The following is a 24,427-nucleotide window of genomic DNA, read 5'->3' as shown; positions in this document are numbered from 1 at the left end:
TTTACTTCCCAAGTCACAGGATTACAAGCATGCACCACCATGCCAAAGCAGACTTTTCCTTGGTGCCTGTCCTGGAACTAGCTCTGGCCTCAAACTCACAAAGATCCACCTGCCTCTGCCTCCCGAGTGCTGGGATTAAAAGCGTGTGCCACCACCGCCCGGCCCAGTCTTTTCTTTAGTGTATTTTTTAATGTGTGTGTATTTGTACACACATGTCTATTTGTGTCTTTGCACATGTATGCACAGTGCCTGGGGAGGTCAGAAATTAGGCAGATTCCCCTGCAGCTGGACTTACAAGAGTGTAAGCTGAGACCTGTGTGCAGCCCAGAGCAGATGCCGGGAACCACACTCCAGCATTCTCCAAGAGCAGCAAACTGCTGAGCTATCTATCTTTCTAAGCCCTTCTCTTTGATATTTTGAGATGAGTCTGGCTGTGTAGCTCGGGATGGCCATGAAAGCACAGTCCTCTAGCCTCCTAAGAGTTGAGATTATGCCCGGCCACAAGGACTTTCTTGTTTGTTTGTTGTTGGCTTTTTGAGACAGGGTTTCTCTGTGTAGCAGCTCTGACTGTCCTGGAACTTGCTTTGTAGACCAGGCTGGTCTCGAACTCACAGAGATCCGCCTGCCTTCAAAGTGCTGGGACTAAAAGCATGCACAGCCACCACCACCACCATCTCCCAGCAAGACTTTTAATTAAACTTAAGTCCCAAGCAGTATTTTGGGGTGTGTGTGTGTGTGTGTGTGTGTGAAATTTACAAAGCAATAGTGTGGAAAGCTGCACGTTTCCTTGGCACCCACCTAGCCCTTCTCAGCTTATCTTTGGGCAGTTGTTAACCAACTGTGCCTCTGTTTTGCTATCTGTAAAATGGGAATGGATGGTATTCAGAATGTGACTGGGGTCTAAAAATAAACAACAGGCATCTTGCTTTCCAGTAGCACAAACACGCCATACTCAGTGTAGCTGACTGGTCTGAAATATCCAGTCTGAACCATATATGGAACCCTGTAAGCTCTGCAGCCATATTTCTCATAGGATTGCTCACCTTAGAGCTTTTTGTCTCTGAGTTACTTTTTTTTGCGATAGAGCCTTCTAGCCCAAGCTGACTTCAAACTCATGACAGCTGAGAATAACCTTGAACTCCTGATCCTCTTGCCTATCTCAAGTGGCAGGCGTGTTCTACCACACCTGGTTTCTGCTGTGCTAAAGATCAAACTACCTGCTTAAGTGTGCTAAGCAAGCACTGTACCACCAAGCTGCATCCCCAGCCTAGTTTTTTTTTTTTGCAACAGGATCTCACAGTGTAGCCCAAGCTGGACTCAATTCTCCCACTTCAGCCTCCTGAGTGCTAATTACTGGGCTTGAGGCACCTGGGCTTGGCTTCAAATTTCTGTCTTTGTTTGCAAAGCTAAGAATGTCTTCCTCCCCCTTCACTGACTGCTGAGGGTCCCAGGGACTCCTTTGTTCATCTCACTTCAGGGATGTCACTAGTTGAGAGAACGCCTCTTTGTTGCAAAGAAAAAAAAAATCGAAACTAAAGAAATTGAGAAGTGAGGCTGTGCTCTGGGGTAAACTGGAAGTGTCACTGGTTTCTCGGACTTCTGCAATGTGAACCAGGCATGGACATCCCCCATGAGGGCCCCTGAAGAACAGTGGCCCCGGATGGAAGCTGTTGAATCAGGCCTGGCCCATGTGACTGGAAACTTAGCTGTGGTTATCTGGGAGGAGAGCCCTGCCCACAGGCCACCAGAGAGGCCACACAGTGAGAGCCACTTCCCAACAAGGTGACTGGCAGGTGAGCAGGGACTGCCATAGCCTCCGTGGTTTAGAGAAGTGCATTCCCTGGCACCTACCCTATCAAGGATAAGGCTAAGCTGCCACCAGCTTGACTTTTTCCCAGACAGTTTGGGATGGAGCTGTGTAGTGTCAAGTGACTTCTCATGGTGTGTGACAGACAACCTGCAAAGGCCTGTCTGTCCCCACAGCCCCTAAATCTTCAAAGCTTCTAACCCAACTTGAGGATCTCATAAATGTACCTGTGCTCTCAGGAGAGTCTCAGAGAGGGAAAATGACTTTTATCCCAGCGCTTGGAAAGACAGGGCAGACACATCTCTAGCAGTCCAAGGCCAATCAAGGCTACAATCTTGTCTCCATAAATAAGAAATGTTCACACAGCTAGACAGCAACTGATGCACCAGGTCATTCTCTGGCCCCAGGCCAGCCACTTTTATCACATGGCCACTCTCTGCAAGGGCATCTGGGCCAGCCAGGTCCAAACCTATACCACTACCCAGGCTACCCAGGCGTCTAGGTTCCCTGGAAATGTTACCTGCTGGGCATCAGGGGGCTGGGGTGAGGGACACACAGGCTCTGCATGATCACACAGCTGGTCCCTACTGGCAGCATCATCTGTTAATAAAGTCTCACCTGACCTAGTAAAGCCAGTCCCATGCCCCACATGGCCAATAGGAATGCCCCCCAACCTGCTCCACCAGCAGCCTGCCCTCAGCTCAGTAAATGACATCACTGTCCCCCAGCTGTTGAAGCCATACCTCTGGGCAGGTTTGAGTCTCACATTTCCACACCCACATATCTGGCCAACAAGTCCCGCCCACACAGCCAGTGTTCACTGTCATAGCTCCCTACTGTCCCCACAAAAGTCCCTCCCCCATCATAGCGTTGTACTCTTCTAGCACGTTCTGCAGTCACTTGTTTTGCTTGGCTGCCCTCCGGTTGATTTCTAGAAGTCCTCAGTGGACAGGGCCTGTTCCAGCTCCTAGGGCTCCTTGGCTCTCCATGAGTTCACAGGAGCAAGTGGCTGATGCTGCAGGTCCAGGACTATTCTGGCCCCAACTTTCCCTGGCCTCTGACACACCCTCTACCTCTGTGACTCCTGTTTAGAGGTCATTGACCCCAGGGCCAGGGCACACTTTAGCTGTGTCTGTTACTCTGGAACACTGTGGTAAATGCTGTAGACAAGTCTCTCATCTGTCCCACCTGTGCAGGGGTGCATGCAGGTCATGCTTCCAGGCTCTTGGGCTGGGCCCTACAATCTCTTTGGCTTTCCTAAGGCCTGCTGTGCCTCATCACTGCCAGCCTGTGTGTGGCACCTGTGTGGCCATACCTGGTCACGGGAGTCTTAGTGTGTCTGTCCTGTCCTGACATTTCTCCCGGAGGATCAGGCTCTGTCTGAAGGGCTTCAGATGAGTGTTCTCATGCACTACTAACAAGCAATTATTGCTGCTATTGGTCATTTTACAGGTCAGAAGAAGCGGTCTAAGCCCAGTGAGATGGCTCAGGGGGTAAAAGCACTTGCTTTTCTTCACATGGGTACTGTAGCACAAACATGACCCCTCCCAAAATGCATACACAAGAAGCACATTAATAAATGTGATGTTTTTAAGAAAAGAAAAAGAGACCCACGAAGGTTAACTGATAAATCCACTTTCACACAGCCTAGAAGAGGAGGCAAGCTTGAATCTTCTTCATGAGTAAGGCTTAATTAACTACTATGGTGTGCACCTGGGGCTGCGTGTTTGCGGATGACTTCCCCTCTGTCTAGTCTCTTTCTGCTTGTCCGTTTTCCATTTATCTGCTTTGTCTGGGGTCTATTCCACCTGTGTCTCCCAGCATGCCCCTCTGCCTGCCCACCTGCCTGTCTGTCTTTTAATCTATTTTGTTTCCCAGAATATTGGTTTTCTGTTTATCTATTCTGTCTGGGTACCGTCCCACCTGTGTCTCCTAGCTTCTGTCCACCTGCCTGTTTTACTGTATGGTTGTTCTATCTAGGGGCTCTGCCTCTGTCTGTTGTCTGCCTGCCTGCCTGCGCATCTCCCAGCCTGTCTTATTTCTCTCTATTTGTTATATCTAGGGACTGTCGGTCCCACCTGTGTTTCCCAGCGCCTCCTCCCCCATCCCTCGTTTCCCTGCGAGTCTACATGCCTATCTCCTAGCCTGTCCGTTTCCGTCCATCTGTTGTGACTAAAGACTGCGTCCTCTACTTTTCCCACCTCTCTCCCTCCCCCAACCCCGTTCCCCATCCCCCTACACCCGCCTCCACCCACGCTGTTCCCAACATCCGGCTCTCAGGCGAGCTCCCGGCCGAGGCCAGACTGGGAACTACAGGTCCCGGCAGCCTGCGCGGCTGTGGCGGACGTGGGCGCCGTTGGGGGGCGGGGCTTGACGGCCGCAGGCTGACTGCGGTACAGTGCGAGCCTTCGTCGCGTCGTGCAGGTGCTGCCCAGCTCAGCCCTTCTGCAACCCGCCGCAGCGGGCGCCCCCGACAGTGCCCCGGGGCCTCGCACGCCGAGCCCAGGCCGCGGGCCGTAGCGGCCGGCGATGAGCGCGAGGAGCCGAAATGAGCGCAGGTGAGCGGCGGCCCGGCCCTCCATTCGGGTCTCGTCCCCAGGCCCCCAGAGAGCCAGGTTGAGGATGCCGCTGCGCACACCCTGGGCCAGAGGGTCTTTAGGACCTGGGGGCCTGCCCTCCCCACCCCCTTTGAATGCATTCGACCCTGAGTAATAGGTCCAGGTGAGGGACGCGATGCACCGCCCTGGGGCCTCTGAGCAGTCACTCATGTGTGCTGCATGAACAGCGTTAGGGAAGCAAGCTCTTTGCAGGGCCTGGATGGGAAACCTAAGACACAAGAGGCATTCCTGACCCCCCAACCTCAGGCTCCCAGAGAAAGCTTGTCGGTGGCCAGGTCCAAGGACCACACCCTGCATGGTCCCCATGCCAGGCTGAGTGAGAAGGCTTGAACCAAAATCCCACCTGATGCAGTTAAGGCATCTAGACCCCTGCTACCCGCTAGGTGCTAGCTAGCGTGCCCAGCCCCCAATCTCTGTCTTTCCCAGCACTGCCCAGTGCACAGCCCCCCATCCTACAGTGAGGGAGAATGGGGGGGGGTGGCGAGAGGGCAGCGTGTGATAAGAACGCCTGCCCATCATGCACCAGTGTCTGCATCTGAGCGAAGTCTCTCTAGATTCCAGACGCTAGCCAAAGATCTCTCAGGTGCACACCCTCCCAGCCTGATGGAGGCCAGGAGCTCCTAGCCATGGGGGAGCCACCAAAAGTAGATGCTGGTGCCCTGGGTCACTGGTAGATTCGCAGCAGGAAGCTGAGTCTTCCGCAGGAAATAAGAGGTTCCCAGATGGCTTTGACTCTGGCCCCTCTGCCCTATAGTGCCGGTGTGGGTGCTGGTGTGACTTTGTATATGCTGTCTGTCGGTAGGTCTCTCTTGGGCTGCCTAAACTTGGGCTTTGTGGTTTGGTGCTGGGTATCAAACCCAGGCTTGTGCTCTACTCTTGAACTAAATTGCAGTCTTTGGGTCTTACTTTATTTTTTTTTTTATCCTTCAAAGATTTATTTTTAAAAATTTTAATAGTGCGGGGGAGTAGTGGTTACAGAAGGTTGTGAGCAGGCTATACTCTTAACTGCTGAGACACCTCATCAGCCCCTCTTTTGAGATTGGGGTCTCATGTAGCCCAGACTGGCCTTAGCTGCGAAACATAGTCAAGGATGACCTTGAACTCCTGATCCTTCTGCCTCCACCTGTCTCTTCAGTGCTGGGATTACAATCATGGACTACTAAATGTAGCTCTTGTTTTAAATACTTTATAAATTTTATTATTATTCTTTGTATATGTTCACCCACATGTGCTACATACAGCCCGTGTGCGTGGCCAGGGGACTTTTCCGCCATGGATTCCAGGCCGTCAGGCTGCCTTTACCTGCTGAACCTTCGCCACCACCGCCCCTCCCCCATTTTAAATGAGACTCCTAATATATGCTTTTCTTGCCGCAGCTGGCAATGAGTGTGAATTAAAGGCCCTGTTCGTCACAGCCAGTCATTCCTGCGTCCTCATTTGAGGCCATGTAATTCTAAGCCTGAATCTCAACAGCTGTGTTCCTCGGTTTCCCCATCTTTGAGGGGAGCATTTCAACAGTCCCTCCCCCAGAGGGCTGAGGTGAACTGCAATGTTGCCATTGCTGCCAGGAGGCCCTCTGGCTGCCTTGGCTGGTGTGACAGCAGCCTAAGGACAGTTTAGAGAACTCACAGCCTGCGCAAACCAGCTTGAGGCTGCCTGACTGGTGAGCTCTGGGACACCTTACAGGGGAGCTGTGCCTAAGCCTGGCCAAGTGCTTTGAAGCTGTCCTGTGTTCCTGCCAGACAGTGCACTGGGCGTGGCCCTCTCGGGCACTCTGGGGCTTTCTTCAGATGTGACTTCCTCCTTTGGCAAGTTGCTTTCCCTCTTTCCCGAGCATCCTTGTGAAATCGTGTGTGTGTGTGTGTGTGTGTGTGTGTGTGTGTGTGTGTGTGTGTGTGTATGATAGACACTAGAAAGGAACTTTCCAGATTAGATCCTGGGGACCAATGGTAAGGGCTCTCTCTAAGGAAGAGGCTGGGGTGGGGGCGGGGTGGGGTGGGGGAGGGTTCTAGGGGACTGACCCATCTCCCTGCTCTGTAGTGCGTGGGCGGAGTCCATCCATCCATTCATTCTCTCAGTCTCTTTGAGTGTTGGCCGCAGCACCGTCTGCACAGCAGTGTCTGTGCGCAGTTCAGAAACCACTGGGGGGGGGGGGGGGGGTGATCGTGGGGACGTAGGAAGACAGGCCCATTTCTTCTCCTGACAAGCCCTTGGCAGAGGGCATGTGGGAGGCCCTGCACTTCCATTTGTGAACCGCATCAGAGGCCATCCCTCAGCACTCGGTGGGTGGATTCGGGTCAGATGATCTGCTCAGTGTTGGCTCTATGACTTCTTTATCAGTCTGAGCCCTGTGCAGCTGCTGCCCCAAGGGCTCAAGTCTCAGGAAGGAGCTGATGTTCTGGGGCCAGGTTTCTGGCTTGGTGATGGGGGTCAGAGGAGACCACACCCTGGTGGGAAGCTTCCTGCCTACACCAGCCTCCTGGTCTTCAGGCGTCTTGTATGGCTGAGCCTCACTCCTTGATCTCCCTCTGTGGCCAGCTGCACAGTGCGTCACTGCACACGCTATCACTTTAGAGACTGGAAATGGAAGCCCAGAGAGGCTGGGGCACCTGCTTTATGAGTCACAGCTTGGCAGAGTGCAGTTGATAATAGAGACGGTAAATATGGCTTTTGGGCAGCGTGCCTCTATACACCTGTTTCCCAGCCGTCGCATAGAGATGAAAGTTGTGCTTGTTTGATGGTGTGGGGGGGGAATAAGCAGGTGATTGTACCCTTGATAGGCCCTGTAGCTACTGTGGCTGAGGACCTGAGAGCCTCTTGCTGACTCTCCTGTCCTTAGTTCAGGTCCCCTCCGTGAGAGCCGGGCTGCACCTTGGGGCCAAGGGGCAGAAATGATGTTCTTCTTGGCTGGCTCCACCCTTATGCCAGGGTCTGTCTGTCAGTCCCTTGCTGGAGCACACCGTACGTCATCCATTGGTTTTCTGTGGAAGGTGGGAAAGGGCCCACTGGTGAGCCTCTGATGTAGTTGTTTTCTGCATCCTCAGTTCAAAAAGGCCTTAGGTGGCACAGCACACATTGGTTCCTAGCTGTTCCTTCTTGTTGTGAGAAAGCCCAGGACTCAGGCCTCCTGACCCAACCGGCCTTTGTGCCCTGTCCCCATTCCTACGGTCCTGAGTGGGTATCCATCCAGAAGGATCCAGACCAGCTCTGGCACACAGGAATGAACTCTTCCTTCAGCCCTGGTTGCCTCACCAAGATCTGTCTTTGTATGAGACCAATACATCCATTGTTCAATTATAAAAACAAACAATTCCACTCTGAAGCCAGTCTGCCTGGGCATGCCTCCTGGCGCTCCCAGGTTCTTGCTGTGTGATCTTGGGTGAGTTACTTCACCTCTCCCTTTCCTTTAACATGGAGAGAGGAGGCCAGGAAAATGGTAAATGCTGCTCCGTAAGCATGAGGATCACACAGCTGGAATTCCAGTGCTGTGGGGACACAGACCGCTGGGTCCTGGAGGTGCCCTCTGGCCAGCCGGCCTAGACTAATTGGAGAGCTCTAGGTTCATCTCAGGGAGAGACCCTGTCTCAAATGAAGTCAGAGGAAGAATAATGAAGTAAGATTCCCAGTGTCAACTTCTGGAGAGTGTGTGTGTGTGTGTGTGTGTGTGTGTGCATGAGAGAAAGAGTAAGAGAAAGAGTACAGCTGAGCATGTATGTGCACACACAACACACCTACACACAAATAATGAAAAATAGAATGGAGCTACACCTGCCAGAATTATTATATGATAGCCATGGGAAAATGGCTGGGAGCAGAGGCCCACATGTGATTAGCCACCAAGCCTCAAGCACAGGACGCCTGCTGCCTGCCTCTGAACCACAAACCCAGCCTGATGGGTCAGATTTTTTTGTATTGTTTTGTTTTGTTTGGTTTTGTTTTTTGTTTTTTTTTTTTTTTTTTTTTTTGTTTTTTTTTTTTTGAGACAGGATTTCTCTCTGTAGCATTGGAGTTCGCCCTGGAACTCACTCTGTAAACCTGCCTGCCTGGCCTTGAACTACTCACAGAGATCCGCCTGCCTCTGCCTCCCTAGTGCTGGGATTAAAGGCGTGTGCCACCACCGCCCAGCCAGGTCAGGATTCTTTTAACAGTCTGGGAGAAACTGCAGAAGCCTCAGCCTACAGGGACCAAGCTACCAAGAGACTATAGCTGTGGCTATAGCTGTTAGGAGAGGAAAAGGTGGACTGGTTTGGGTAGAAACATCTAGAAAGACTCCTGCCTTGCTGGGACCACAGCCCCACAGGTAGGGAGGTAGACAGGAAGGAGGCTTCACCCCAGCAGCCTGGTGCCAGCCCCTGTGTCTAACACAACGTGGACTTGATTCTATAGGGTCTCTGGACTCTAGGCCTGAGGTGGGCACAGGAATGAATGAGAACCCAGTCCCTGCCCACAGGTGGCAGTGGGGAAGGGAATGTAGGTGAAATGTCATGCCCGACCGAGTAGCAGCAGGACACGGGCTTGCAGGGTAACTACGTGCCTCTCTCCAGCTCTGACTGGACACACGAGGGAGCGAGACACTCTTAAGAACCAACGGGCCAGCCGGGCGGTGGTGGCGCACGCCTTTAATCCCAGCACTCAGGAGGCAGAGGCAGGTGGATCTCTGAGTTCGAGGCCAGCCTGGTCTACAAGAGCTAGATCCAGAACAGGCTCTAGAAACTACAGGGAAACCCTGTCTCGAAAAACCAAAAGCAAAAAACAACAACAACGCACCAGTGGGTTCACAGGGTACAGAGGTACTGAGTGACCAGGCTTGCCAGGCTTCAGAAGGAAGAGGAGTCCTGGGGGTGTGGCCTGGTGCTGGAGTGGCTCACCTAGCCCTGGGAGGGCCAGGTTCCATTGCCAGCACTAAAAACCAGGAAAAGCAAAGCGCCGTCACTTCTGTTACTTTTCTCCTTCCTGTCCACAGACAGCAGCCCGCTCATGGGCAGCACGCCCCCCGGCTATGGGACCCTGATGACAGGGACGTCAATCGATCCCCTCAGCTCCTCAGTTTCATCCGTGGTAGGTAGTGGTGGTGGAGGAGGGGTACTCCAGCCTCCCGCCCGTGCCCTGGCTTCTGTTCTACCCCCGCCTGCACCCTGCTTCATCGGCCCTGCCACCCTCATTCACAGAGGCTCAGCGGCTACTGTGGCAGTCCATGGAGGGCCATCGGCTATCACGCCGCGGTCTGGATGCTGGCCGGGATCCCTTGGCTGGTATTCCGCTGGAAGCCCTTGTGGGGCGTGCGCCTGCGCCTGAGGCCGTGCAGCCTGGCCCACGCCGAAACACTCGTTATAGAAATAAGAGACAAAGAGGTGAGCGGAACCAAGACAGGGTAGCACGATGCTGGGGTGCTCGGCCCTTGGAGCGGGTGGGCGGGGGTGGGGGGTGCAAGCCTTCATCTTCCTGTTTGTACCTCTGCACCCCGATGTGGACAGTGGACAGAGGCAAGGCAGGTGTGGTTCCCTGGGTCCCCTTGTGATCCTGTAGCTTTTTTTTTTCCCCCTCTAGAAAATACTTTGATAGTTTCCATAATCAACCCCACAAAAACAAGGCCTTACCTAGAGCTGGAGAAGGCTCTAAATGGGAGCTTTAGTCAGGGTTTCTCCTGCTGTGAAAAATACCATGACCCAAAAGCAACATGGGGAGGACAAGGTTTATCTTCCTTTCTCTTCCACATCACAGTCCACTATCAAAGGTCAGAGACTTCAGGGAAGGAACCTGGAGCCAGGGACTGGAGCCAGAGCCCTGGAGGAACCCGGCTTGCCGGCTTGCTCCCCCGGCTTGCTCCGCTCAGTCTGTTCTCTAATACCATCAAGGACCACAGGCCCAGGGAGGCCGTTCCCTCATTTTGCTGGGCCCTCCCATGCAGTCATCAGTCCGTGAATCAGGAAAATGTTCCACAGGTTTGCCCACAAACCAGGCTCATAGGGGCATTTTTTTCCCATCTCAAGTGACTCTAGCTCACGTCAAGTTGACAGAAAACTAACTGGAACAGTGGATAAGGGCAATTCCTGTCCAAGCATGAGGACCTGAGTTCGAATCTCTAGCCCTCATGTAAAAAGCTGGGTATGGGGGCCCAAGTGATTTTTACCTTCGTGTCAGGGGTGAGGGAGCAAAGACAGCAAGATCTCTGGGGCTTGCTGACCTCCAGGGTCCAGGAGTGACCCTGTCTTAAGGAAGTGAGACAGAAAGCAGCAGAGCAAGGTACCTGATAGGCTACTCTGGTGTCTGAGCGCACAGGTGCACTGCCACGCATGTGTATCTATGCTGCGCTCGGGTGCGGAAAGACCATTGGATATGATGTGCTGTCTCTCTGAATGGCGAGCCCTGTGTCTTTGGCCTTCCACAAGGACTGCCCCGAAGGGTCGGGGTGGGCTTTCTCAAGGCTGAAGTCACACCTCTGTGTTCCAGGGTAGCTCCAGGCAACTCTTCACAGTCCAGGTGCACACCGAGGCTGTTGACGAGGGCAGGTGAGAATGCAGGGGTCCCATCCCTTCCTGGGGAGGGGAGGTTTGGGCAACCCTTGGAGCCGCAGAGTAATTCCCAACCCTCCCCAGCCTGGAGCTGCCCCGACAGGCCCAGGCAGAAGATGGCCGGAGTCAGACAGCTGTGGGAGTGGTACCCGAGGACACATGGGAGGACACCACCCAGCTCCATGGGCAGAAAGAGGCAGTGAGTGGCCAGCCGGGCTTGACCCGGCCTTGCCCTTCTCTGGGCATCTGGGTCACACTGTGTGGGAGGACTGGGCTCAGGGTTCTCTGTGTCCCTCTGGCTCTCTGTGGTCCCAAAGGTCTGGGATGCTATCAGACTCCCAAGTTCTCTCTCCCGTGATGCTGTCCCTGTACCCTCCCCACCTGCCTGTGGATGCTCCTCGATGCCGGGTCACCTCCCACTGGCCTCTCCTCTCCCACCCAGAAACAGGTACTGCGCTATTACCTGCTCCAAGGCCAACGTTACGTCTGGATAGAGACCCAGCAAGCCTTCTGCCAAGTCAGGTAGAAGTCCCAGGGCATGATAGGGCTGGTCTAGCCCAGGCTACTCTTGTCTGCCCTGAAACCTTGGGCAGTTCACTAAGCCCATCTCAGCTGGGAACTGCTTCCTGTAAATGGGGGGTGAGGGTACTTGTCATCTCAGGGTCATTTTGGAGGGTCCACACCCCAGGCTCTGACTCCCACGGTGTGCTGAGGTTGAACCCTTAGAAGCAAGCTCCAGATAAGGGTGAGGGAGGCACTGATCTAGAAGGTAATCCCGGACATCCCTGGGGAAGTGACAGTGGAGGGTACCAGACCTTGTTACTACCAGGAATACCAGGGATACCCTTGAGCAGTGTGGAGCACGCACCTCAGGGGTGACAGACACGACCCTTCAGCTCCCAGCTGGGAAGGGTGTGAACTGCTTCTGGGGAGGTGGATTCAGCCACACTTGGGTCTTTTTGCCCCATACACCCTGTGCTCACACAGCCAGGACAATCCTTGGGTAAACTCAGGTGTTTGCAGGGGAAAACAGGCTCGACCAGCCTCTTTTGTAAGGTAGTGACAGGAACAGAACTCACTGGCATGTTCAGCATTAATGTCTCAGCCACCCACAGCCTGAGGAGGTGGCTGTGTCTACTGTCCCCGCTTTGCAGAAGAGGAAAGAGCACAGAAAGATTAAGTGACTTGCCTGAGGGTGTCCTTGACGTCAAGAATGGTTTTGTTACTGACCATAGAACACCCATCCCATTGCTAGTCTTCCTCAAGGAAGTGGTTTGTGGCCCAGTCACAGGACTTCAAGGGTGAGCTGAGCTCTCCTCAGGGTTTAGGGTGACTGACAGGCCCTAACAGCCCTGGAGCCCCAAGTTCTCAGCCTACAGAGGACGAGGTCCAGAGCTCAGGCCCTGTCACCCATAGTGTCCCCTCCCCACCCTCACCAGCCTACTGGACCATGGCCGCACCTGTGACGACATTCACCGTTCCCGCTCCGGCCTCAGCCTCCAGGACCAAGCTGTGAGGTGTGTGCTGCCCTGGCCCTGGGGCCCCACCTGTTCCCCCTTCCCACACTGCTGTCTTTCAGTTGGACCTTCTTGGGACCTTGGCTTCCCCTGTGGAAAATGGGGTCGTCGACACCCTGGGACAGCTCGGTGGCTTCTTTCCTTACAGAAAAACTATTTACGGCCCCAATGTGATCGGCATTCCTGTCAAGTCCTACCTGCAGCTGCTGGTGGATGAGGTAAAGGACCTGGTGTCCACTTATCCTTATCCACGTAGGGGTCAGTGACAGCCTGGTCCCAGACTCTAGTCTGCTCAGCCTGAGAGCCCAGGTTGAGGCTGGGGAGGGCCATAGCACAGCCACAGAGTCGAGCACAAAGTCAGGCCAGGAGGCTAGTGATAGAGCTGGTCCTGCCCCAGGGCCCAGTTCCAGTCTGTCGTCTTGCTTTCTGTCAGCCCTGTGAATAAGGATGAAGATTATACAGTATGTCCTCCCAGAAGGAACCCAGGCCTCAGGACAGGACAAGACAGGACACAGACATGGTCACACATAGCCGAAAGGACCACCTCTTCTTGGAAGTCATGTCCTAGTCTTCTAAACTGCAGCCTGATGCTCATGTGCTGTGTGGCTTTAGGCCACTGACTTAAAACCCTTAGTGTCTGTCTCTGCTTCCGATGGTGGCTCCACCTTGTGGATTGTCCTCGCCCTTATGTGGCACCTAGAAAGCCTAGCAGGGGTCTGACATGTCTGGGGACAAATGCCCGTGTCTTCTTCGCTGCAGCTTGGGGAAGGTCATCTAGGAGCTGGGAGTGGGTCTCAGCAGGGGACTGGCTGAGTGCTACTTGGGGCGGCTGCCCAGGGAAACAGTGTTTGTGCCTCTCTGCCCTCCTCCAGGCACTGAACCCCTACTACGGATTCCAAGCCTTCAGCATCGCGCTTTGGCTGGCCGACCACTACTACTGGTACGCCCTCTGCATCTTCCTCATCTCCGCCGTCTCCATCTGCCTGGCTCTGTACAAAACCCGAAAGGTGAGAGTGAGCGGCCCGGCAGGACCGAGCAGGGTAGCCCCAAGGGGCTGCCATGCACTTGACTCTTCCCATCCCTCTGTCCTACAGCAAAGTGTGACTCTGCGGGACATGGTCAGGCTGTCTGTGAGGGTGCAAGTGTGCCGGCCTGGAGGAGGTGAGGAGCAGGCAGGAGGGCGGCTGGGCCTAGGGGGCAGCAGGGCAGCTGACTCTTACTGAACCCCGTCTCCCCACAGAGGAGTGGGTGGACTCCAGCGAGCTGGTGCCCGGAGACTGCCTGGTGCTGCCCCAGGAAGGCGGGGTGATGCCATGCGATGCCGCTCTGGTGGCTGGCGAGTGTGTGGTCAACGAGAGCTCCTTGACAGGTGAGCCCAGCTTCTCCCAGCCCAGAGCCCTTCCCTCCCATCCAGCCCTCCACGTCTCACCAGCCTTAGATGAATATTTCTTTTTCTTCCAAGTAACAGTCCTGGCTTCAGCACTTGCTAACCATATGCCTTTAAACACTCAGTGCCTCAGTTTTCCTACCTGAAAAATGTGGTTGCCAGTCACTTTGGGATAGGGTGTGCGTAAACTCTCTGTATCAGTGTCTGCTAGATGGCTGAGACTCTAAACCCTGCAGGAGAGTGGCACATGAGCCAGGGTCCCTGCTTGTGCCCGTGTCTCTTCCACACGCTCATACCACCACCGCAGTACCTTCAGCTGTGTACGCAGGCTCGTGATCCTGTTTAGTTGCTTTTTTCATTTTTCGAGACAGAATTTCTCTATAGCTTTGGAGCCTGTCCTGAACTAGCTCTTGTAGACCAGGCTGGCCTCGAACTCACAAAAGATCCTCCTGCCTCTGCCTCCCAAGTGCTGGGATTAAAGGCATGTGCCACCACTGCCCGGTGTTCCTGTTCAGTTTTGTTCCATGTACCCTGGGTGATTGTCCACATATATGTAGCGCTCCGCACGCTGCCTAGGAAGGATGGTACAAGCGGATGGTGACTGATGTGCCCTGAGATGCCAACCAGTGCAGATGGCACTGCCAAGAGCAGCCTTACCTGTCTTTCAGTCTCTATGAGATTCATGCAAGAGCCTGTCACAGGGGTTCGTTCACACTGTGATCCCAGCACTCAAGAGGTTGAGGCAGGAGGATGACTAGGTCCAGACCAGCCTGAGTTAAAAGTATGAGAGTGGATGGTGGTTTCCAAGAAAAGCTCTGGCCTGAGGTTTCTTATCATTCCTGTTTTTGTTGGTGGTATATGGTGCCAACTGTTGAGTCCAGGACCTTACTTTGCCCTGTATCTTAATCTTAGTTGCTTTTCTTTGTTTTGGTTTTTGGTTTTGTTTCGTTCTATTTTTTGTTTGTTTGTTTGTTTTGTTTTGGCTTGGTTTTTGCTTTTTGAGATGGGTTTTTTTTTGTGTGGCATTGGCTGCCCTAGAACTCTCTCTGTAGACCATGCTGGCCTCGAACTTAGAGATCTACCTGCCTCTGCATCCCGAGTGTTGGGATTTAGGGCTTCTGCCCCTTCACCTTACTCTTTTAGCTATGTCTCTAGCATTGTGACAAAACACCATGACCAAGCCAATAGAACCTTGCTGAAGGAAGAAGTGTGCAATTGAGCCTATGGTTCCAGAGGGTCGGAGTCTATCAGTCTATGGAAATGGAACAAAGGCATAGCAGCAGAACACATGAGTGCTTTTTGTTTTGTTTTTGCAAAGATTTATTATGTGTACAGTGCTCTGCCTGCATGCATGCACACCAGAAGAGGGCACCAGATCTCATTACAGATGAGACAGAAAGAGGGAAGGAGGGAGGGAGGGAGCGCAAGCGAGCAAGCGTGAGTGTGCACTGGCAATGGCTGGAGGCTTTTGAAGCCTCAAAGCCTACCTTCAGTGACACGCCTCCTCCAACAAGGCTACATCCCCTAAACATGAGCCAGTGGAGGCCATTCTCATTAAGGTTTGGCTGTGGTCTACCCCTGAGCCACACTCCCCCTCCTTTATTATACTTTGTTTTTTAAGTCAGAGCATCACCAACTTGCCCAGGCTGGCTTTGAATTCACTCTGTAGTCCCAGCAGGCTCAAAACTTGTAATCCTCCTGCCTCAGTCTCCTGAAAAGCTAGTATTACAGCACTGCACCCCAGGCCCAGCTTTGGACTTTATCTGTATAATAAACCAATGAAAGCAAACACAGTTGTAATCCCAGCACTCGGGGCACAGAAGCAGGATCACCCCAAGTTAGAGTCCAGCCAGAGCTACACAGTGAGACTCCATCTCAAAACAATGACAACGACTACAAAATCCTCAACAAACTAACAAAAAAACCAAAAGGTGCCCGGCAGTGGTGGTGCACACCTTTAATTCCAGCACTGGGGAGGCAGAGGCAGGCAGATCTCTGCGAGTTCCAGGCCAGCCTGATCTACAGAGCGAGTTCTAGGACAGCTCAGGCTACACAGAGAAACCCTGTCTCAAAATAAAGAGCAAAAGGGCAAGGCAAGGTGGCACACAGCAGTGACCCCAGCACTGGGGAGATCAGGAGTTCAGAGTCATTGACTACATAGTAAGTTTGAAGCTAGCCTGGGCTACATGAGAACCTGTGTGGTGGTGCACGCCTTTAATCCAGCACTCGGGAGGCAGAGGCAGGCGGATCTCTGAGTTCGAGGCCAGCCTGGTCTACAAGAGCTAGTTCCAGGACAGGCTCTAGAAACTACAGGGAAACCCTGTCTCAAAAAAGCAAAAAAAAAATAAAATAAAATAAAACTGACCCTCCGTAGACTATCCCACACCTGCCTCATCTTAGGGACACACAGTGAGCCTGGGCTACTCTTGAGTTCCCCTAGAAATATGCCTGCTGTAGACAGTGATAATCCTGTCCTCACAGGAGCTCAGCCATGGAGTCTCCTTTGTCAGGCAGCCTGCCCAGAGCTTTGTAGAGGTGAGATGCCCCCATGCAAATATCCTTAATAGTTACATGTGAACTGGGTGTGACGGTGCTTACCTTAAATGCCAGCGTTCAGAAAGCAGAGGCAGGTGGATCTCTCTGAGTTCGAGGCCAGCCTGGTCTATGTGGGGAGACCTTGTCTCAAATCAAAACAACACAAAAAGTAAGCTATGACCAGCTGTGGTGGCTCACACCAGTAATTCCCAGGACTCATAAAAGCTGAATCAGGAAGATCACAGGTTTGAGGCCAGCCTCATTATATAGCAAGATCTCTCTAAAATCCACAAAAATAATATGTGGTAAACTAACTCCACACAGTCTTCCCAAACCCTGGCCCCCAACATGCATACATGCTGGCACTGGCTGGCCCAGCCCCCCAAAGCAGGCTACCGATAGCTGACTGCCTTCCCTCGGGATCACCTCATGCCTCTCTGTCCCAAGTCCTCCTGTCTGGCCTGCTTCCCTCTTGTTCCTCACCCAGTTACAGAGTTAAGTGTGGCTTCTGAGGAGTTGCAGGCAGCTCTTAAAGCTGTCGGTGGGAGGGAGCACCCCGAGGGCCCCTAATGGACCTCACACCATGTCCCCCCCAGGGGAAAGCATCCCAGTGCTGAAGACAGCCCTGCCAGAGGGGCCCAAGCCCTACTGCCCAGAGACCCATCGGCGGCACACACTCTTCTGTGGGACCCTCATTCTGCAGGCCCGGGCCTACCTGGGACCCCGTGTCCTAGCAGTGGTGACCCGGACAGGTACATATCTGGAGGTGGGGAGGAATGCTGAGCTCAGCACACAGAGGAGCAGTGACACAGGACAGGACAGGACCTGGAGCCCTGGACCCCACCACCACCTCTGCCACTGATTCTGACTAGCCCGCCCAGTCGGGCCTTTTGTCCCATCTTTGTCTTTGTTTTAATTCTTAATTTTACATGTGTGGGTGTTTTGCTGTATGTTTGTCTGTACATATGCATGCCTGGTGCCTGCAGAGGCCAGAAGAGGGCATCGGAGCCCCTGGAACTGGAGTTACAGATGGTTGTGAGCTGCCATGTGGGTGCTAGGAAATGAACTTGGGTCCTTTGGAAGATCAGCAAGTGCTCTTAACCACTGAGCCATCTCTCCAGCCCTCAGTCCTTAACAGAAGTTGTGGCAGACTGTAAGCAAGCTTTGCCGTGTTTGTAGGAGACGGCAGGGGTCTTCCTGTGGGAGGGGAAGGGACTTGGTCCCCTCAGCACTGCTGGAGTGAAACCACCCACTTGAGAGGCTGTCCATTAATGCCACTTTTAAAACCCCTATGGGGACCTAGTGGCTTGATGGCTCCCTGTTAATCCCAGCATTGTAATGGCAGAGGCAGGTGGATCTCTGGGAGTTTGAGGCCAACCTGGTCTGCCGAGCAATTTCCAGGCCAGCAGGGGCTAAATGGTGAAACCCTGACTAAAATAAACTCCTGTGGAGGCTGCGTACTTAAAATCCCAGCCAGTGGGGAGGTGGAGGCTGAAGAATCATAAGTTGGGGTCTAGCCTGGACAATTTAGTGAGCCCCTCAGTCAGAATAAAATAAGAGGGCTGCAGAAAAGTTAAAAAGGTATGCAGAGCCTCGTGGATGAGGGTTCGATTCCCGGAACCACAGGAAGAAGATAATTAAGCAAAAAACAGTGGGGGTTGGGCAAGCCTTGTGAGTTGTCATCTGTGACCCCAATCCAGATGATGGCTGGCCCTGTGACTGTCATCACCCCAGGGTGCAGGAGGGGTGGGAGGAGCGTGCCTTGACCCTTCTCCCTCCCTTGACTTCCTGCCCCCAGGGTTCTGCACAGCCAAAGGGGGCCTGGTGAGCTCCATCCTACACCCGAGGCCCATCAGCTTCAAGTTCTACAAACACAGCATGAAGTTTGTGGCCGCGCTCTCTGTCCTGGGTGAGTGGGCTGCATACCTCACTCTGCTGAGAGCCTCAGCCTGGGTCTGGAATCCCGCTTACCCCTTGCTGTCTCCCCAGCTCTGCTTGGCACAGTCTACAGCATCTTCATACTCTACCGCAACCGGGTAAGCCAGGGGCCGGGTAGAGCTGTCCGCGTGCAGGGCCCAGTCAGCTGGGCTCTGTGTTCACAGTGCCTCCTGCCAGGTGCCCGTGAACGAGATCGTGATCCGTGCTCTGGACTTGGTGACAGTGGTGGTACCACCTGCCCTGCCAGCCGCCATGACTGTGTGCACACTTTATGCCCAGAGTCGGCTGCGCACACAGGGCATCTTCTGCATCCACCCGCTGCGCATCAACTTGGGGGGCAAGCTGCGGCTCGTGTGCTTTGACAAGGTGGGGGCCTGGCTGGCAAGATCTGGGGAACTGGGCGCTCCAGCAGACAGCCTGCAGAATCTAAACCTGATTCACACATGGGAGCATTTAGGGACCTCCCTCCACAACCATCTCCTCATTCCATCTCATGCCTGACAGAAATCATAATTTAATTCTTTAAGAACCATTTTGGCTCTGCTGTGCTGGGCAAGTACACAGCCCTGGAGGTCAGTAGGGACCAGCACAGAGGCACTGTCGTGAGTCCACCGGCAGCACCCGGTGCACAGTGGGTATCGGGAGCCCAGAGCCACCTTGATGAGGCATGACCGGTTTCTCCCTCTGAGCACCCCCGTGGCGAGGGCGGGCAGATAGGATGGGAGGAACAAGCGCATGGACACTGAGGAGTGGTGATCACGGGAAAGAACCGGGGGGGGGGGGGGGGGGCAGCGGGTGTTGACCCACCAGGGCCATGACCTGAGGGGAGGGACAATGGTCAGACTCAGTAGGGGTATAGAGCAGGGGCACAGGGTCTGGTTCCAGTGGGACTCACCCGGCTAGGGTGTGGGGACCAGTTCAGCAAGTCCTGACTCACCCGAGCACTCGGCACTGTCCCCCTGCAGACAGGCACCCTCACGGAGGACGGCTTGGACGTAATGGGGGTGGTGCCCCTAAAGGGACAGATGTTGCTACCACTGGTCCCAGAGCCCCGCCACCTGCCCCTGGGGCCCCTTCTCCGAGCACTGGCCACCTGCCATGCCCTCAGCCAGCTACGTGACACCCCAGTGGGCGACCCTATGGATCTCAAGATGGTGGAGTCTACAGGCTGGGTGAGGAGGCCAAGCAGGCCAGGCCCCTGCCGCAGGGCAGTTGAGCCTAAGGAATGCTATTTTGTACTCCCTGGTGGTCTCTGTCACACCTGTGTCACTATCGGTCCTGGGAGAACTTTGTGCAGAGCCAGTGCTACGTCCCGGCACCCCACTGCGTCCACCCTTTCTTGTTCACTGTCGCCCTAGCTTAAACTTGATTCACGGAGATTTTACTAACTCCCAGGATCTCCCAGCAGCTCACCGGTGGGACAGCCAGAGTGTGGAGTGGAGCCTGCACAGCTCCAAAGGCCATGTTAACTTTTCCCTCTCCAGTCATGAAGTCCTCCCTCAGTCTAGTCCTGCTGCCCCGCCCCTCGTTGAGGCCCTGGTTCCCAACCTCCTCTGTTTGCTCCCTAACCAGGTCCTGGAGGAGGGTCCGGCTGCAGACTCAGCACCTGGGACCCAGGTCTTGGCAGTAATGAGACCCCCACCCGGGGGACCCCAGCAACAGGGAACGGTAAGCTGCAGAGTGAGGTGAGGCTTGGAGCCTCAGGAGTGAGCCCTACAGCCAGCCCCTCAGCTCTTCCCCCACCCACAGGAAGAGCCCCTGGAGCCGATCAGCATCCTCTGCCGCTTCCCCTTCTCGTCTGCCCTGCAGCGTATGGACGTGGTAGTGGCCTGGCCAGGGGCCACCCAGCCTGAGGCCTATGTCAAAGGCTCCCCAGAGCTTGTGGCCAGCCTCTGCAGCCCTGAGACAGGTGAAAGGGGGCAGGCCCAGCATCCACTCTGGGGGTGGGTTCCAGCCTCTGATGGACCCCCATGCCCTGATAACACTCCCTATCCCCACAGTACCCAGCGACTTTACCCAGGTGCTGCAGAGCTACACAGCTGCTGGCTACCGAGTTGTGGCCCTGGCTGGCAAGCCACTGCCCATTGCACCCAGCCTTGAGGCCGCTCAGCAGCTGACAAGGTGAACCCATCCCTGGGCTGTGTGGAGGGAGGAGCTAAGCCCAGACAGTGCCCCATCCAGACACTGGGAGGGGGCATTGATTCCTGCCTGACCTCTGACCCAGGACTCCTAATCCTGTAGGGACACTGTGGAGCAGGAGCTGAGCCTCCTGGGGCTGCTGGTCATGCGGAACCTGCTGAAGCCACAGACAACCCCAGTTATACAGACTCTGAGGAAGACAGGCATCCGTACCATTATGGTGACAGGTATTGTGGCCTAGGGGACCTGTCCTGGGCAAAAAGGTTTCCCAGTATCCCCTGCTGCAGCATCTTTTTGGAGCCAGGCCCTTTCCCATCTCTTCATAGTATCTATCCCATGTCATTGTCACCCATGTTTGACAGATGAAGAAGACAAATGAGTTCCTAAAAGCGAGGTGGGGTGTCAGCTTGGGTTATAGCCCAGCCTGTCACCTATTGGATCACCAGGAGATCACCACTCTGGGTGCCAGGTCTCTTCTCTGTATGGGATAATGGTGTCAGGCTAGAAGGCTGTGACAGCCTCACAAAGCAAGTAGGATTCCCATTGGAGTAACAGAGTCTTGGCTGGCGGTCTGTCTGTCTCACACAGCCCAGCCCTGCGCTCCCCGCAAGCATGCATGTGCCGTGTCCCAGTCTTGCAGTAACTCCTCTGACTGACACTAAAGAAGCAGGTCTGGGGACGTGGCCAGATTGTCCAGCACAGCCAAGGTCGACGGATCCACCTGTAAGGATCAGGATGACAAGGCCCCTGGACAGTTTTAGACTCTGACCCTGCCTCACACTCCTAGGGGACAACCTGCAGACAGCAGTCACTGTGGCCCGAGGCTGTGGCATGGTGGGCGCCCAGGAGCACCTGGTTATCATCCATGCCACTCACCCTGAGCAGGGCCAGCCTGCCTCCCTTGAGTTCCTGCCACCCGAGTTCTCTGCAGTCATGAACGGGGCTAAGGTGAGGCAGACGACCAACTCTGGCTGTACTGTACCCATTCCATGTCACCTGACTGGGCCCAGCTTTCTGAGGAGGGAAAGCCTTACTGAGTTTCCTGATCCCTAGGACCCCGTCCAGGCCACAGGATACCCCGTGGAGCTGGCACCCCAGTCTCGTCACTTGGCCCTCAGCGGGCCCACTTTTACCGTTCTTCAGAAACACTTCCCCAAGCTGCTGCCCAAGGTAGAGCTGCCCAGGGAGGGGCTCTGTGCTGCCCGCCTCTGCATGCCAGGCGATGCTTCAGTCCTTCCCTCTCGCACCCCAGGTCCTGGTGCAGGCCACCGTCTTTGCACGCATGGCCCCGGAGCAGAAGACAGAGCTCGTGTGTGAGCTGCAGAAGCTTCAGTGAGTATCGTGAGGTTTGCGCCAAAGGGCCAGCGGGCGTGAGCACGTCCATCTGTCCTGCATTAGCAACCCTTCACCTTCCAGAAGCACGCAGGAGCCGGGCATGCTGGCATTTGCTGTAATCCCAGCACTTGGAAAGCAGAGGCAGGAGGATTGCTACTAGTTCAAGGCCATTGTGGAATATGTAGGGAGACTGTCTCAAGCAAGTAAAAACACCAGGGCTGATGTAGTTTAGTGAGTTCCAGGCCAGCCAGGGGTACCCAGCAAGGCCCTGTCTCAATAATAAACAAGTAAATAGCACCTAGGTTGGGCTAGAAGTGTGGTAGAGTGCCCACCTGACATTTAAGAGACACTGGGATATATCCCAAACATGGTAAAAAACAGAGGTACCCAAACAGGTTCTCTCTGCCATGCCAAAAATAATTAACGTCTGTTTACCAAACACCAGTTGGTTACTAGGCTGGACTCCCCGGGACGTGGGGTAGTTACACCAGCTCGATCTGCTCACCTCTTTCTCTCAGGTACTGTGTGGGCATGTGCGGGGACGGAGCCAATGACTGTGGGGCCCTGAAGGCAGCTGACGTGGGCATCTCGTTATCCCAAGCAGAGGCTTCAGTGGTCTCTCCCTTCACCTCCAGCATGGCCAGTATCGAGTGTGTGCCCACTGTCATCAGGTAAGGCAGGCAGGGCTGTGGGTGAAGGGGAGGCGGGGTCTGCCAGCAGCCTGAGCCCCGATGTCTCTTTGCCTCCTAGGGAGGGCCGCTGTTCTCTGGACACTTCTTTCAGCGTCTTCAAGTACATGGCCCTGTACAGCCTGACCCAGTTCATCTCAGTCCTGATTCTCTATACAGTGAGCAAGCATCAGCAGAGCCCCAGAACCCAGGCCTGCACTCCACCTGTGTCAGGGAGAAGTCAGGGCGGTGTGGCTGTCATCTGCCTGCCATGGCTTAGGCAGTGTAGCTCATGCAGTTGGAAAGCACTGGATTCCCAGTCTGCAGGGGAGAATAAGGCAGAGCGCAGGCAGGAGTGACACAGAGCCAAGACTCGCCCCTCCCCTGCTCAGAACATGCCCTGTATGCCCCCGCTGACTACAGAGGTGCAATGGGCCAGATCCAGGTCACCTCAGTTTCTCTAGAGCAGAGACAGTGTGGCCCCACAGGGCAGCCCCTCTGCTCCACCAGGCTGGGGTTTTGCTGTATGTAAAAATTCCACAGAACTTTAGACCCCAATGTCTAAAGGGGGCAGGACAGCTTGTTGTATATCAGACTGGGCCGGAGATCGTTGGGAGCATCTTGGCCTGAGGTCCACCAGTGTCAGCTAAGGATGCTAGGTCAGACGGTGGGCAAGAAGGACGGGACACCCTGGGGCTCATCCTCAGCGTCTTTGCCCTCTTGCCTGCCACAGGTCAACACCAATCTGGGAGACCTACAGTTCTTGGCCATCGACCTTGTCATCACCACCACGATTGCTGTGCTCATGAGCCGCACAGGCCCTGCCCTGACATTAGTGCGAGCACGGCCACCGGGGGCGCTGCTGAGCGTGCCTGTCCTTGGCAGTTTGCTGTTGCAGGTGGCCTTGGTGGCTGGCATCCAGCTGGGGGGCTACTTTTTGGTCGTAACCCAGCCTTGGTAAGGAGCAGAATCCCTTGCAGCAGCACGGCCCCTGCCTCTGACACCCCTCCCGCTTAACCTAACCCCACCACCCTGGTCCCTAGGTTCGTGCCTCTGAACAGAACAGTGCCCGCACCCGAAAACCTGCCCAACTACGAGAACACAGTGGTCTTCTCTTTATCTAGCTTCCAGTACCTCATCCTGGCTGCAGCCGTGTCGAAGGGGGCACCCTTCCGCCAGCCGCTCTACACCAACGGTGCTGCCGCGTGGTGGGGTGGGGGCGTTGGGTTGAGGGGTGGCAGTTGGAATGCAGAAGGGACCCTGAGTAGAGTGTGCATTTGTGTGCGTGCGTGCGTGCATGTGTCCCAGGGCGCAGCGCCATTGCTGACAGACTCCCCCACCCCCAGTGCCCTTCCTGGTGGCCCTGGCGCTCTTGGGCTCTGTCCTGGTGGGCCTCATCCTGGTCCCCGGCCTCCTGCAGGGGCCACTAGGACTGAGGAACATTGCGGACAGCTCCTTCAAGTTGCTGCTGCTGGGCCTGGTCGCCTTCAACTTTGTGGGAGCCTTCATGCTGGAGGTAGGGCCCACACGGATGGATGCTAGAGAAGGATGTGGAGGACCCAGGTCCAGCTGTCCCTCCACACCATTCCCTTGCCCTCTGCAGAGCGTGCTGGACCAGTGCCTCCCGGCCTGCCTGCGGTGGTTCCGGCCTAAAGAGGCCTCCAAGAAGCAATTCAAGCAGCTAGAACGGGAACTTGCTGAACAGCCCTGGCCCACACTGCCCATCAGCTCTGTGAGGTAGTGAAGGCCTGGAGGTCATGCTGGACACTGGATCCCCTGCCCCTGAGCTGTAACTGGACCCATCATCACCTCCCACAGCTCCCGAGTTGGCTGTTGTTCCTGCCCGGACACTGCCTGGGGAAGTGTTCATTGTAGCCCCCACTTTAGCCCACGCTGTGTAGAGATAGCAGTCACCAACTCCATCTAGAGGCTGCTGTCAGTGTAGCAAATAAAGTGATTTTCCTGCCTTGA

The 24,427-nt window shown here is 54.8% G+C and overlaps 1 protein-coding gene across 3 annotated transcripts; it reads left to right on the top strand.

Annotated features, from left to right (window-relative positions):
- Positions 1-4,177: 4,177 nt before the first annotated feature.
- Positions 4,178-24,427, top strand: Atp13a2 (ATPase cation transporting 13A2). Of its 3 annotated transcripts, none has more exons than XM_038334639.1 (29): positions 4,178-4,365; positions 9,389-9,483; positions 9,594-9,776; positions 10,876-10,934; positions 11,022-11,136; positions 11,380-11,459; positions 12,377-12,454; positions 12,603-12,672; positions 13,327-13,461; positions 13,549-13,615; positions 13,695-13,823; positions 16,973-17,128; positions 18,175-18,285; positions 18,366-18,412; positions 18,492-18,680; positions 19,280-19,486; positions 19,887-19,982; positions 20,064-20,223; positions 20,315-20,435; positions 20,556-20,680; positions 21,241-21,401; positions 21,507-21,623; positions 21,706-21,785; positions 22,307-22,459; positions 22,539-22,635; positions 23,190-23,413; positions 23,500-23,651; positions 23,877-23,972; positions 24,060-24,427. In XM_038334639.1, exons 1-29 carry the CDS (start codon positions 4,356-4,358, stop codon positions 24,107-24,109), a joined length of 3,363 nt encoding a protein of 1,120 aa, XP_038190567.1. In that variant the 5' UTR covers positions 4,178-4,355; the 3' UTR covers positions 24,110-24,427. The 3 variants fall into 3 exon arrangements, with proteins under 3 accessions (XP_038190567.1, XP_038190565.1, XP_038190566.1); XM_038334637.1 differs by having other exon boundaries at positions 23,803-23,972; XM_038334638.1 differs by lacking the exon at positions 16,973-17,128 and having other exon boundaries at positions 23,803-23,972.

This window comes from Arvicola amphibius, chromosome 6, assembly GCF_903992535.2.
Source record: "Arvicola amphibius chromosome 6, mArvAmp1.2, whole genome shotgun sequence".
NCBI classification, from domain to species: Eukaryota; Metazoa; Chordata; class Mammalia; order Rodentia; family Cricetidae; genus Arvicola; species Arvicola amphibius.
Note: the sequence above shows the minus strand (reverse complement) of the source record. Positions and strands in the feature narration are given on the sequence as shown.